At 37.4% G+C, this 15,566-nt stretch overlaps 1 protein-coding gene across 1 annotated transcript; it reads left to right on the plus strand.

Annotated features, from left to right (window-relative positions):
- Positions 1-477: 477 nt before the first annotated feature.
- On the plus strand, positions 478-7,240 carry LOC136238950 (uncharacterized). Its single transcript, XM_066029671.1, has 11 exons — positions 478-674; positions 3,219-3,604; positions 3,662-3,945; positions 3,994-4,120; positions 4,344-4,509; positions 4,555-4,751; positions 4,800-4,904; positions 6,514-6,558; positions 6,612-6,749; positions 6,797-6,910; positions 6,963-7,240. Exons 1-11 carry the CDS (start codon positions 587-589, stop codon positions 7,152-7,154), a joined length of 1,842 nt encoding a protein of 613 aa, XP_065885743.1. The 5' UTR covers positions 478-586; the 3' UTR covers positions 7,155-7,240.
- Positions 7,241-15,566: the final 8,326 nt, after the last annotated feature.

Raw genomic sequence — 15,566 nt, forward strand, 5'->3', positions numbered from 1 at the left:
ATGTCAATATTTGCTGATGTGGATGGTAAGCATGCATCAAATTCTCCTCCTGCCTATCCCACCCATGAGAAATGACAGTACCGAGTACAGCATCATGGTGGTAGGTGTACTGACCTTGTAAAGCAACAGTTAAGCACACTACTGAAAATGTGCAACTAGGGCAATATATAGTCCTGCACACGACGTCAGTACAGTCTCACATAGCCAGACCACCATTTTAGTGCAAAGGCTTTTATTTATCAATAGAGCTTATAATCTGCAATCAATATCTGTGCTGAAAAATAGTGGTCTAGCTATATAACAAACCGCTATAAATTTCTTGGTTTGTTCCCACCACACCAGCAAAAAAATGGTCCAGCTAGCACATAGGCAGGCAAGTACCAGTGCTAACAAAATGACCTCATTCTCTTCAATCACTAATTCTCAATACTAGATCACGTGATACATACATACTCGAAGTATGCAGTTCATTTTATTATGCTGGAAAACGATAAACCACTTTTTCTAATGACGTCATTTTACCTCAGGTGAGATCACATCAACGAAGTTTGCTAATCGATTGTGGTAGTTGGTTACTCCAAGAAGGATGTCTATCTTACAAGCGACATCTGAAAGTGTTCAAGCACAAGAAAGGCTGGTATATGAGTTGAAACTGTCCAAAGAAACCCCCAATGGTATGTAGTATTAGTGTATGTGCTGCTGTGATTCGTGAAGTGATTTCGTGCCTCTCCAATGATGTATATTGACCAAACAGGTTGTTTCGTAATGGAAGCAGTGGTGGTACTCTAATATAATAACTCCTGTCTCGCAGCACCCGACCCCAGAAAAGGGGGTCGGGGTTTTTTGGGGCGTGGGTGGGACCGGAGGGACGCCCGATCGAGACTACCTGTACGTATACAACCATCTTCAAAGTGGTCAAAATAAAATTGCACTCAAATGTTTTTTTGGTGAAAGTACTTTAGCTTTGTTATTCTATAAAAGTATTGATAGTGGTATGTGCTATACCATAGATCCTTTATACCCCGGGATAGGAATCTCCACATACTTGCTGTACTTACTTGTTGGACTATCCGCACCGTTAATTAATTGGTGTTGACTGGAAGGAGAAAACTCTGATCCATTGTTCTGTAGTGAATTTCGTGTTGTTTGATACAGTAATCTTGTTCTTTACTTCGAATAAGGCGGAAAGGTGATTGTGGACGCAAAAACAGTGACAAAACTCGCTGACAGACCCAAGCGATTAAAACTTTGGCTAGCTGTAACTCTGGAATTATTCACTCTATGAACGTCAAATTCAGTCCGTAAGTATAACTTGGGATAAGGAATCGAACCAGCGAAGTCATTAGTCCATATCTCCGTGTTCAAATTTTGCCGTTTCAATGGTGGCGACAAAAGTTGGCTAGCTCTACCCGCCTGAGACAATGTCTTCTTAACTTACAATTTGTTTTGTGTACTTATCCATCCTTTGTTAATCGAACTGAAGTAAACTCATTACCCGCACTGTCCACTAAACAGAGAATTAATACGCTAAAGTCGAGTTACTGACGCATCAATTCATAGAACTCTTTGTAGAAAGGTGTCGACGGAGGTGCGGATGGAAGTGTTAAAAACAGAAGATTCCAATCCCGGGGTATAAAGGATCTATGGCTTTACAAAGTGTCCTTTTTTTATGATGTTAAATTTCTTGTTTGACTTTTGCTTTGACTGAGGACAAAGATCAGAGTACCAACCCCTTGTTGTGCAATATGAAATATTTGTTTATTTACATTTCGGAAGGCTCAGTTTCCATATCAACATGTATTTGACTAATCACGGTGATGTATGACAGCCATTTATTGTACACGTAATGTTACTATACACTACTGGAGATATACAACCAATTAACCCTGTGAAAAGTCAACTTTTCATAGCTTTTATCAGTGGTTGTAGAGCAGTTGCATGTGACATCACAGGTGTAGCGTTCAACTGAAATGTGTGGCATTTATACATCAAATGTGGTGGTGCTGGGATTCATTGTCCTACTATTACAGAGTGACTAGTAACCAAACTACAACCGTCTATTACCAGGTACTAGTGTACTAGAGTAGTGAGAGCATAGTCGGTCTACTTTCTGTCTACATGGTGAAAATAGCATGTATTTCCCCATGCATCTTTGAAACAGATCCACCTACAAATATGTATGGCGAGACTACACTATTTTATTTCTTCATAGCCGTGTCAGAAAACAATGACAATGGTGGAATTTTATTGTAATTTCAGAAACCAGACCACTACGCTCTCGTCTTTTTAATATATTAATACCTGATAGGTGAATTAGTGGTTAGACTATCTATTCTTGTGCTGTGGCAATAGAGTCGAATAAGCGTATAATGGCGATGGATTCTTGCCACAAGTTTTACTAAGCGTGTCTAATGTATTTATTTGTGCAACTGCTCTATGGAAATTTTACTGAATTTGCATTTTCTCAGGTAAAGATCTAGGTATATAGTTTCATTAGCTTTCATTGATATTACAGTACATTTTTCAAAACACCAATTGCAGCATGTTTTAGTTCACTTTGTAAGTTTCACCAAGTAATAGTTAGTGACCGCCCACTTGGATCTTCGTGGCTTTAAAAAAACCTTGGCGGATTTAATAATACTTCTCTTGTAATAACTCTTGGTTTCAGTGTGAGTGATGTACAGCCTGTAGGAATAATGTCACTGTACACCTGTAACTAGATACACCCACAACACCTGCACATGCAATATATCTATACCAAACACTTCAGTACATGATTTCACGTTTAACTGATTTATGCTGATAGAGTACATATAGGGCAATGAAGTTCTGCACATATAGAACAGGTATTCATTTCCACTGTATGTAACTTTTCATGCCATGCACCAATTTTCTCTCATTGTGACACTCTTATACCTTTTAAAAACACTTTTGTATAGACTCCTCGCTGAGTATTAGCTTGTATTTAAGCAAGTTGATGATAATAGACAGGATATACAGGGTACATATAGATGAGTACACATCTGTATGATGTAGAATGATAGCAGCATCCCCATGTCCATTTCAAATAAGTATTAAATCCTGCTATATGTATCTCAGTGCAAAAGCTTTATGATTTTGTCACTAACTTATTGATGTCATAGGAGAGGCCTACTTGTCAAGCTTTACCCTTAAATATATATATATATTATTATTATTATTTTTTGCTTTTCATTTAGTTTTGTCTGAAGCAGAGTCAATTTTGAACCAACTGAAGCAGTTTAAGAGCAAAGTTGAGGGAAGCTACTTTACATTTCAACCCATTATGTTAGACAAGCAGTTGGTTACTACATTAAAACACAGCATTGTTGCATTTACTCCCAAGACATTATCAGAACAAGCAAAACATCGGATGGTTGACCAGCTGTCAACTATGCTAGAGGGACAAGTCAGGAAGGTGTTGTATGCTTGTCTGCTCACATGCTCCTGGTTTGCTGCTGCACAAGATGAAGTGTCAGGGAAAGCTAAAAATAATATTTTGTTTGTTGTGTATGTGGCCCGGGATGAACATTTCTTTTCACTTGCGACACAACATGAAAAGGAATTATGTGAAGTGTGTGAAGAGGTTAGTTTTGTATAGATCTGTAAACATAACTATTCGTTTTGCTTGCTGCAATTTTAGTTGCCTTTGTGTGCAGTGGAAGTACGCCATTTTTGCCAGCAGTTACATCGTGGGAATGTTCGATTTATTGAAGCATTCTGTAGTCCACCAGATAGTGTTATTCTCACTGCACTAGAATGGCTACAACTGTTCGCCCTGATAAAACCACTTGAACTGTTAGATAGAACTTTTCTTGATAGATGTGTTGGTCAGGCAATGGGTGGAATTGTTCACAAGAAGAAAGTGTCTGGACGGTTGGCCATCAGAGATGATGCAAATTTGGTGAAGTTTTGTGATAGCATGCGGTTAGGACTTATACCAATGTATCATTTGTATATGCCATTGTATTACAGTTTGCTACATTATGCTAAGCTTGCAGTGAATGGACAAGGAATTTTGGTATGGGAGGAACTATCTGTAGATAATCTCACTGGTGATCCCAGGCAACCATTTTTGCAAGCTCTCAAGGCAGCTTTTGAAGTAAGCAGCAGTGCAGTGAAACCTGTCCAATCCAGTCAGTCACCTATGAGCCAAAAATTTTGCTCTAGTAAGGAGGGGATTGTATTAGACAGCAAACTGCTGTATAAGCTCTAGACTTCACTTAGGTATTTATTAGAAAGGAGGCTTTTCTATACAGGTAGCCACTACAAGACAGGATTCCACTGTATTTACACATTATTGTGTAATGCTATTGTTTCCATAGTGCCGTCTGCCAAGGGAGGGCATTTTGGAGCTGCTGATACCACTACGTGATGAGGTCATGGAAAAGATGGACAGTGTTAGCCGGTCCACATCTAATCACAACTTAGTTTTGAAAAACTGGTTATCTGGAATCAGGCTAAATTCACGCCAACTTTTCCCTTTACCAGGTGCAGCTATGATAGTCAGGATTGTAATTTGCATGTATTTTGTAGGATGCGGTGACATGGGTGATACGCTTAAAGCTCTCCTGGCTGATATTTCAGCTGATGTTAATCCTGATGATATAATAGTGTTGGCTGAAGCAGGTAGTAAAATGTATGGGCTCTCTACTCCAACTAGTGATACAGATTACATCATTGTGTATCGTAATCCAACTCAGGATATTATCTCTACTACCAGTATCCTGAAGGTTAGTCCAGTATATCATGTTAAGTATTTCATGTAGTAATACATTTAGGAGACACTTGATAGCAGAGGTAAACAGCAAGCTATTGAGTTTGCTGCCTATGAAGTACGACTTTATTGTGAAATGCTTCTGAAGGGAGCAGTGAATATGTTTGAGGTTTGTACAGTAAGACAACACAGAGACCTAGATTCACTTGCAATCAATAAAGTACAGCAAACGACTGGTTGTTTCATGCCTTTTACATGGATTTGGGTATAGAGATGGGATCCAACTTTGACTTTCAACTGATTGTCACACAGTGATTGCTGTATTAGATTAATTGACTGTTCAAGTTATATATATATATATATATTTGTTTCAAAGAAGGGATGGGTGATATTGACATTTCTGCTGTATGATATTTGTTTGCAACAAACACCAAAATATTCAACAAATAAGATGAATGTTGTTCTTTTTCTTGATTAACCCAATTATTATGTGATAATTGCCAAGTACTAGTTGACAGAATTTAGATTTTGTTGATTATTACCAACAAACTAAACATGATTATCGTAACAAGTGAATAATTGCCCATCCCTATTTCAAAGGTGAAAAAGTGGTCAATCAGACCAGTATTATTGTGGATGAAGAGGCATATATACTGCATGTGCACTATATGCCAAACTAGGGGGGGGGGGGGGATCTAATGGCATAACTCCCCTTCAAGAAATATTTGATTGAATTTGGAGGCAGTTCTGACTGAACGCTGGCTGCTCATTGAGTAGCTACATAATTATCCAACCAAAACCAGACCACCTAATGTGGTCCTGAATATAACATTGCTTTATGCATACCATTATACAAATTTCCAAAATACTTTGTTGTTAATGTACATAATCATATAGTAGACAGCAAGTGAAAAAATACCATTTTATAAATAATACGCACAAATTTTACCCATTGTAATCAATGCTGCGTACTATAAAAATTAATGTTAGGCTTGCACTATTATGTAAAGTTTTTGGCTGATCCAATCACAAATGTATAGGTAGTTCAAGTATTTGTATTGTTGTGTGTGGTGTGTCATGTAACACTTTCAGCTGTACCATACATGTATTTATCCGTATAAAAGCCTGGGCGTTTATTTCCTATAAGCGATTTTGGACCCAGCTTGTAAACGAGCCCAGCGTCTACTCAAGCCCCGGCGTTTATTTCTTAGAGCACACGAGGTGAAGGGTGATTGTGAACAAAGTGGTGCTGAGAGTGCTTATATAATCGACTTACAGTTTGGAATCTTCACTTTGCAACAATGAAATACGAGGTGAAGTGTGTTTATCCAGTATATAGACTCTTGTACAGCACACAAATCCGGTGTTTATTAGAATTATAGCCTAGTATTTGGCACCCCGATGTCTATACAGACCCAGGCGTGTATTCTGTAAGTTGGGTATTATTACCCAGCATGTATTTGAGCCCAGGCGTTCATTTGAGCCCTGCTTTAATACGGATAAATACCTGATTATAGCCATCAAGTGCCAATTTGCAAGATTCCAATGTTTTGATATATTTGATGTTTTTCCTTTTCATGATAAACCTTGACATTTATTATATACTGACTGACTGTGAGATTTTGTTTTGTTTGCATCGTCACTGTCATGACTTGGGATTAAATACAGTATATTTTAAGTGCATAGTTTTATGTCTTATCCTTGGTTTGCAAATACACTCCAATATAGTAGTCACCTGTCCTACTGTTTTAAAGTTCATATTGTGTTTCCTCGTGCAGTTGCTCTATGCTACTGATGTGTTTTATCAGAGTGAAGAGTGGAAGGTAACATAACTATAAACTAATTTATATAGTATACTTTGTTTTCTTTGTTAAAGGAACTAGTTGCTCAAAAGCACTTGTTTATGACTGAACATGTCATTTTACAATACATTGGGTTTGTGATGACTCATATGAAAATAATTGAGAGTGGTAAACATGCAAACACACCAAGAGAGGGAAAGCTATTCTACCATGTAAGCACACGTAGCTAGGCAGTATGTTAATACTTCATGTTCTGTAGGTGTTCCACAAGTTGTTGTCTCTTGAGTTGTTTACTCAGAACAAGCCACCTCTGGTGTATTGTACTGGGGAACAGAAAGAGTTTATTATGAGGATCAGAAAGGGACCACTGGAGGTTAGACTAATAAGTCCAATATCTGTGTGATGTATGGCTGCTTTGCATGTAGGGGGAATATTCCAAGGAAAAGCTACTTGCTTTAGCTCACCAGCGATTAGCATCAGTAAGAAAGCTTTTGTTAGATAGACCAGAGAGACTAAGAGAGCAAGGGGATTATGCATTCCTGCAGTCATGGCTCCTTAATGTACGAGGCATTCAGTTGGACAAGCCACTGACTATGGCTACTAGCCCACTTGAGTGATGTGTTTTAAATATATGTTATTTTACGTACATGCTATGAAATGCTATGAAAATAAAATTTCATTGGGACTACCAATGAATACTTTACTTTTCACAGCCAGGTAGATTTTTTTTCATTGGATTTTCATGAACAAAATGTCCAGTAGTGAAGTGTTTTCACAATAGTTTAGTTATTAATTTTATGTGCAGAGTACTTCCTTCATCAACTTGATATTTTTTTAATTCCTTCCAGATTCGATCTTGGCACACTTACATTTGGGGGAGTAATTTATAGTTAATAAAATGGAGTATGCACTAGTTAGCTAGTCAGAAATCTGGCACACCATTCCTCTTAACTGGCAATTCGTCACACAAGACCTCTCTTTGCTCTGCTTGGACGATCATTGAACACAGACTGAATATGGTTACTTTTGCATGGGGGGGCTCGGCCGACGGGTTATACTGAGTGCGTGGGATACAAATTTTCGTGGATTTCGCGAGCGTCTTACCACGAAAATTAAATATTTTGCAGCTCCTGTACAAGTTGTATGAAAATTTGTTCCACGAAAATTACTTAGCTATTTTGCCACAAGTTTTACTGTTTCAGTAGCAATCCACGAAAATTACTTGCCCTACGGTAAATACTTTTAGCTATATAAACAACGCACTTTGCAGATAGTCTACATGTACCAGTCCCACCAGCCCCGTTGTCACGGTCTGCTCCGTCGTTTAGCTGGCTTGTGATGAAAAATGAAATCACGTGATCAACACTGAGGAAAATTTCGTTCCGGCCAGTGGGTCTCACTGTTGGTATACTGTATCTATGGTCTCACGAAAACAATTACGTTAGTCCTTGTGGTCTCCACAACCTCATATGCTTGGGTGAGATCGGCAGGGTGATCCGGGCGTGCCACATAACCCGACAGTAGCCTCGTCTTTTTGTGTGCCAGAGAGAGAGAGAGAAAAAAAGAAGCAGTCTGGGCACAGTGCTATCCAAACAGTGGTAGCTACATACGCGGTAATAATGGCAGCGCCATGGGTAGGTATGATTATCAGTTTGTAGAAACTCCCTCAGATATGCTGATAATTAGCTATGTAGCTAAATTGTAAAATCTGTCAATTTCCAAGTAGGGCCGAACCTTACCTCAGTACATGCTGTGGTCATACATATTGTAAATCTTGCCTTGAGGGTGCAAAAAAGCAACTGTCATCACTAAGGCTTGAAATTCTTCACTCCAATGTGTCGGAGTGAAGAATTTTCAACAGTAACGAATAAACAGGTTGATCGAGCTGTTAGGAGCTTGCTTGTCTTTTGTACAAACAATAGGAAGGGATGTGAGTGGCAAGGTGAAGTGAATGGCATCCCTAACCACTTTAGAAATAGCAATGGTTGTCAATTTGACAGCTGCCTCAATGATTGTGGAAAATCAATACAATGGCAGTTCCTGACCAGTCATGTTGAGGATGAGTGTGTACATAGTAAGGTAATTTGTGAGTATTGCCTTATTACAGGAGAACAACACTTTGTTGGGGGCCAGCATACAAATCAGTGTCCCAAGTTTCCCACACTTTGTCCCAACAAGTGCGGCACTGTACCTAGATGTGATGTGACCAAACATAAGAAGGTCTGCCCTCTGGAAATGGTCCAGTGTGAATATCATGTAGTTGGCTGTGATGCCAGGATGGCTCGTCAAAACCAATGGAATCATAATAAGGAAAATGTAGAAGAACATTTATTCTTTGTGATGTCAGAGCTGACTAAAACAAAAAAAACTTTAACAGCTTCCCTAAAAAATGCAAAACAAACTATATTAGATGAGCTTACTGAAAAAGTCCATCAAGTAGAAAAAGACTACAAAGTAGAACTAACAGTAACAAATGATCGAGTAGTGGAGATCAAGACTAAACTTTCCATAGGGCTCAAGCAAGCAGAAGATAATTTTGCTAGAAGATAATTTTGCTGCTGCTAAAAGAGATACAAAAGCTAATTTGCAAAAAAAGCTAACTGTTTCTGCTACTGAGAGAAGAAGGTATTAAGCAACAATTTGCATGAAGCTGCTGAACAAGAATATAAATCAGCTAAAAATGATTTCACTCAAAAGCTTGCATACTTAAAGAATAACTTTGTTGTTGTTAAAACAGTGGTAGAGTATATCAAGTGACCTTGGAGTTTTGGTAATTTCTTTAGTCTCGTTTGTTTAATGTCTACTTTAATGGTGTGTGCAGCTTTCCTTTACCAGTATCAACTGTACAATAGTAAACAAGTAGTTATACCTGCTGAAAAAGTTTTACTCACAGAAGCTGAGTTTTCCACTATTAAAGGAGAGCTATTATATCTGTTGCAAACATGTCAAGAGTTTATCTAGACCGTGAATTGTTTTATCTTAAAGTTACATTGTGAAGTGAAGTTGGAAAGACTATTCACAAGATCCACAGACTAAATGCTACTTTACAGCAACGAATAAAGCATGTAGACAACATGTTGTTGAATGATTGGTATTTTAATGTTCACAATGAAGCAGCAAAGTTTCCAGTAAGTAAGCAAATTACTCCAGTTGTTATGAAGGTTGTATGGTCTGAATTTGTACTGGATCATAGAAATGTTTTTAAGTTGACATGGTTTAGTGATCCCTTCTACACCCATGAGAAAGGATATAAAGCAAAGTTGGCAGTTGATGTGCACTGTACTCTGGGTTGTGATTATTATCCGTGTTATTATACCATATGAAGGGTCCTTATGATGATCAATTACCTTGTCCATTTAGTGGACAGGTTAAAGTCGAATGGCTGAATTAATTTGATGAAAAACCACACTTAGTTGTTACTAAGCATGATTGTGATCATAAACACAAATTTTGTGTCTTAAAATGTACATATGCAATGTGACATGCTATCATGGGTATCACAGTATCACAGCTAGTGTGGGAATCATGGCTATCAATGGAATCAGCTTGTTGGAGCCTGGTGGTATCTTTCCTGCTATTGATTATTCTGTAAATCAAGCAATCACCTGCGAGGAGAATTTATATATTTTGTATGTCATTTATATACAATAAAAGCATCAGGGGACCCAGTACAGTTTCTTGAGGTACTCCTGACAAAGCTGATACAGGGTTTGAAGCTCCACCATCTAAAATCACACATTGTGAGCATCTAGTGACCCAAGATTCAATCCATGTAAGAGTACTGTTGTTAATTCCATGGTGTCTTGATTTAGTCAGAAGTCGCTGATGTGCCACCGTATTAAAAGCTTTAGAGAAGTCTAGGAGGATTATATCAATTTGTTTTTGATGGTCAAGAGCATAGGATATATCTTTGGTCAGAGTGATTAGTTGAGTGACAGAAGAGTGATTTAATCGGAAAACCATGTTGATTTTCAATTAAAACATTGTGTTGGTTAAGATGGTCCATGATGGATTGGTGAATAATATGTTCCATAGTCTTAGCACAAACATAAGTTAAGGATATAGGTCAGTAATTGCTGGTACTACTGCAGTTACCCTTTTTGAATATAGGACAAATATTAGCTGATAGCCATTAGCCAATCACTCGGTAATGAGCTGATAGCCAATCATTCGGTAACGAGCTGGTAGACAATGATTGAGTAAAGATCACTTGTAGAATTGGGGCAATTTCATTTGCACAATGTTTTAGAATGTATGGTGAAATAAGTCAGGTCTACTAGATCAAGTGTTGAAATTTCGTGTTGTATCCCAGACTGTGAGATGGTGAGAGTAGACATGTCAGGTATGGCATCAATAGCATAGGCATCGTTAATAGGTTTTCTTTATAAACTGACTTGAAATGATTATTAGGGCATTTGCTTTATGTTTTGAACTACTAATAGGTTTCCCATCTACAAGTTGGGATCATGTTTGTCCTGTTGTTTGTCCATTTTATATTTCCAAAATTGGTGGTGATTTCCACTAAATGAGTTGTTAAACAGTCTAGTGTAATAATTATCATGTGCCTCTTTCAATCTGCAGTTTGCCAGGTTCCTGGCATTACGGTAAGCGTTCCAGTCAGACTTTAACTTACTTCTCTTAGCCTTGTTGTATAGCTTTTTACATACTTCCATGTCTTTCTTTATTTGCCAATTTATCCAGGATAAACTGTCGTGCAAACGTTTCACATTGTGAGGAACATGGTTAGAGACAGCCTTATGGATTGCTTGCTTTCTGGATTGTGGATCACTTGATAAGAAAGAATTTGCAAAAGTCAGTATATCTCTTTTAATTAGTTTAGTGTTTCCTTTGTGGTGCAAAGCAATTTTGTGTTGCTTTGCACTTGGCATTGAATGTCTGTTTATATCAAGGTGGAATGTTATAGTGTCATGATCTGAGATACCAGGCACAGTAGAAAGGTTTGCTATTTTAGGATAAGCACAGAAAACAAGGTCTAATGTATTATCTAAGCAGGTTGGTAAGTGTACAAATTGTTCTAGGCTGGTATTGTTTATTAAATTCAAAAACATGTTATTTAAAACACTTCCATAAGTAGGTGTTACAACAATGTTACCATATAACCCTTGTACCATGTGATACTTGGAAAATTAAAATGCCCCATTAACACAATATTGGTGGAATTTTTGAATTGTTTATCAACTTGGCTAGCAAAACACTGAGCTGTTCTAAATCGGGTTTGGAGAATGAACCTATGTGGATGGGAGGTTGATTTGATAAAAATAACTTAATCTAAAGTAGTTCAGCTTCCACCTCAAGCATTGGTTCTTCTGCTACATGTACAACTACATTCCTTTTTACACAAACAAAAGCTCCACCACCACCCACAGTGTGGTCTTTTCTAAAGACATTATAATTGTGAGGAAATATTTCAGGTGTGTGATATGATTGATCAATATGAGACTCACACCCACAAACTATATCAGGATTGTATTCTTCAATAAGTGCTAAAAATCTTGCTCTTTCAGTATTACTTCTCTAACTACACTTAAAAATGTAAGGTTGGATTTCTTGCTGTAATCATCACTGTTGAGTGGATCTTTGGTTACACCTTTTCTGTGGATTGAAACAGGTTTATTCTTAGCTTTCCTGGAAATCACTTAGTATACTATTATCAGGCAGGTAGTCTGGATTTGAAGTTATAATTTGCTGATCTGAATCTGAAGAGTTAGCTTGTACTGTATATCAGTAATGGATCTAGTCAATTTTGGGTAGCAGAGGCATTTACATGAAGTGGAGGGTTGTAATTGGTTCGGCAAAAATCTGAACCTTTAAGATGTCCATACAATTGATTTTCAACTAATTAATAAAGCTTTGTTTTGTCCTCAGCTCCTCTTTGGAATAGGGACCAATGCTGCTTCATAAGTACTGCTTCCCGAGTTCTTTCTTCTGGTGAGAGGTCAGATTTAATGCGGATTGGACCTTTGAATGAGCTAATTTTAGATAAAGCCAAAGAAGGATCGCCTGATCGGAGAAAAGTTATTAAGATAGGTCTTAGTTTAGTTGCTGCTTCGTATATAACATTTGACTATAATAACCTATCTTTAGTTGCCACTAAGATAATGTACTCTGGTGTTCATTAAATCCTGTGCCACTCAATCCTCTGATTGAAGTAGGGTTTCTTTAGTGCACAGAGTTCTGCCACCATTGGTAATCCTATATCCTAATACCTTCCATTCTACACCACATACATTAATACCATGATGTTCCTAAAGTTTATATATAACTCTGGACTTGGGTGAAAATGGCTACTGAATGGTTCTTATACTTGATCATGACTTAATACAACTAAATATTTAACGAAGGTATTATATAGTATAAGTTTGACTTAATTGCACCATGGTCAAGTGTGCCAACTGATAGTTGATAGGAGGGTAATGCACTTCTTGGGGTTGAGGCAGTAACTAAAGCTGCTGCCTATAGATTGTATCTATAGATCATGATGATGGAGGTACACAACAATAACTGATGGCATGATATCCCTAGGTTTGCCATAAACATGGACTGAATGTCTGTTGCATATATATATATATATGATGATGATGATGAAAGCAGAATCCACAGCAAGTAAATTAAATTGCAGGATTAAATGTCCACTCAATTGCAAGTGCAGGTAACCTCACTTGTTTCACCGCTTTTTATGTGTCAGTATGATCTCTAAGATTCATTAGTTTCTCTTTGTACATGTTTGTTACTTTTTTGTAACATAATTATGACTAGTGAACCATAAATGAGTTTAGTTGTCTGAAGGCAATGGTAAGTAAGTCAGTCACTTAGTCATATAGAAAATTCCACTAAATTAAAATTTCATTGCGACCTAAGGAAGCGTTTTCTGTTGTACTAAAGGCACTTTATACCTAACTAATACTATGAAGGAATTGTGAGGCTGGTTTCTGGATGGTGTTTTTTTTGTGAGAAGGTGCAAACCTCCATGATCCCTATTATACAGTATAATATTATACTAGTAATACTACCACACTGTATAATGAATTAGTGGGCTATATATCTTACAAAGAAAGACATCTAATGTTGTTAGAGTGATAAAATTATGTGCAGGATTGAGTTATCGGTACAGTAAAAGATACAAAGAAATAATATAGTGGCTGTGGACTGAAAGATGATCTAATAGAGCAATCACACTATTGTTGTCTCTAATAGAGCATTCATGTGTGCCTAACTATTTTCATGGTTATACCATCATGTGACTCTGCTTTATCTTAACATTAGAGTAGCCTTTGGTAAAAGATAAAGGCTATTATAACTGTAGTTAAGGCTTTTGTCGGAAAATGTTTAGTTTAGTTCATGCTGATAATACATTCATGTTTTGAGCCAATAGCTAGTGACTGTTTGCACTTTTAGGCTAAAAACTCAAATGGCATACAGAAATGGATAGTCTTGCAATTGATAGATAATAATTTTATGCAAATTGTGCAGCAGCATTCACTGGTAAGACCAAAAATTCTGAGATAGGTATCAGGGGCGGATCCAGGGCGGGGGGGCTTTGGGGGCTGAAGCCCCCCCCCCCCCCCCCCCCACCTTCATATTTAGGCTTTACTTGATCAATATGCTGAGTGTTATAATGAAATTTATAATTATATGATTACTAATAATACAAATACTCATAAACCCACCTTATAAACATCTTTCCAAGGTATTATCAGTGGAGTTTATGCAACAAGGATCCGGATCAGCATTGGAGGTGTTCAAGATCGAGATACTCTAATAAAGCAGTCACCTAACTACTCTAATAGAACATTCACTGGAGCATATAGTTGGTTCTGTTATGGAATTTTTATAATCTGCCTGCACCTATATATACAATGAAGTGCATTGGTCTGTTTAAAAGGATTGATTCATCTACTTGTGAAGTTAATGTGCATGGCAATACTTAATTCAGGTACACAATTTCCATTGAAAATGCTCTCAGATTCAATCTCGTATCATTCAAATTTCAAAATTTTCTACTTTCAACATTATTATTCTAACATGCACCTATTGTTGTGTAATTGTGAGAGCGTGCATCATGTGTTTGGTTGTCTGTACCTACCCAAACTTTACAAAATGCTTCAGAGAGCCATACCTATAATCTAAAGGTAGTATATAAATTATCTACTGGCAGAATTTTATGTGGAAATATCTCCAAATTGCAGTATTTTAGCATCTATTTTTCAAAAATTTCCTGGGGGGGGGGGGGGGGGGGGGCATGCCCCCAGACCCTCCTAGTTCCAGCATGCTTCACATGCTGGGAAGTGTGCTTTGCACACCTCTACCCAAGAGATTAGTACCTTGAGTTAGCCCCCCCTTTTATAAATCCTAGATCCGCCCCTGGGTATCAAGAACTGTGTCTAGGAATGTGAGTATATATAGACAGGCCTTGTGCTTACTCTGATGCTAGACAAGACAGCAACTTCTGCATAGCATTGACAGACAGGATAACAGACAGGACTAATGATAAAAAGGTATAGCAATATAATGTAGTAGAGATAAGGTATAGGATGCAATGAAACAATTCTCAGGTGTCCATTCTAAAGATGTAACTTAATTTCGTCATGTATCTCATGTAACCATGTAAATATAGTAAATGTAGATAGTACTTTGTAAAAGCCTATTTGTACAGGTAATGATAGTTGAGATTTTCATGGAATCTAGTCTTAACTCTGCTTGGCTCTATAGCAGCATATTTCTGGCATAATACATTATTGGAAGGCAAAAGCATTCAGCATAATAGGAATAACTGCAGATCATAATTATAAATTTACTATTGAAAATACTAGGGATTTTATAAGTAAAACTCTAGCAGTCTAGATAAATTATCATTATAAAATCTGAGCTTTAATAGCCTTATATACTTTTCAGTGTATTTAGCTACTGTTATCATTTCAGAACACATACACTGTAATGGCTGCATATACCAGTTGTCAATACCGAAGACCATGATCATATAAGCATGAATGAGTTGTGATGTTATTTAA

The sequence above is a fragment of the Dysidea avara genome, chromosome 11 (genome assembly GCF_963678975.1).
Source record: "Dysidea avara chromosome 11, odDysAvar1.4, whole genome shotgun sequence".
Classification (NCBI taxonomy): domain Eukaryota; kingdom Metazoa; phylum Porifera; class Demospongiae; order Dictyoceratida; family Dysideidae; genus Dysidea; species Dysidea avara.

Bases quoted from the DNA above. Each gene is read 5' to 3' on its own strand.
- LOC136238950 (XM_066029671.1), top strand. From the start codon at position 587: ATGTCTATCTTACAAGCGACATCTGAAAGTGTTCAAGCACAAGAAAGG. The intron at 4,905-6,513 runs GTTTGTACAGTA...TTCCTCGTGCAG, and splicing joins GAGCAGTGAATATGTTTGAG to TTGCTCTATGCTACTGATGT. The intron at 6,559-6,611 runs GTAACATAACTA...TCTTTGTTAAAG, and splicing joins ATCAGAGTGAAGAGTGGAAG to GAACTAGTTGCTCAAAAGCA.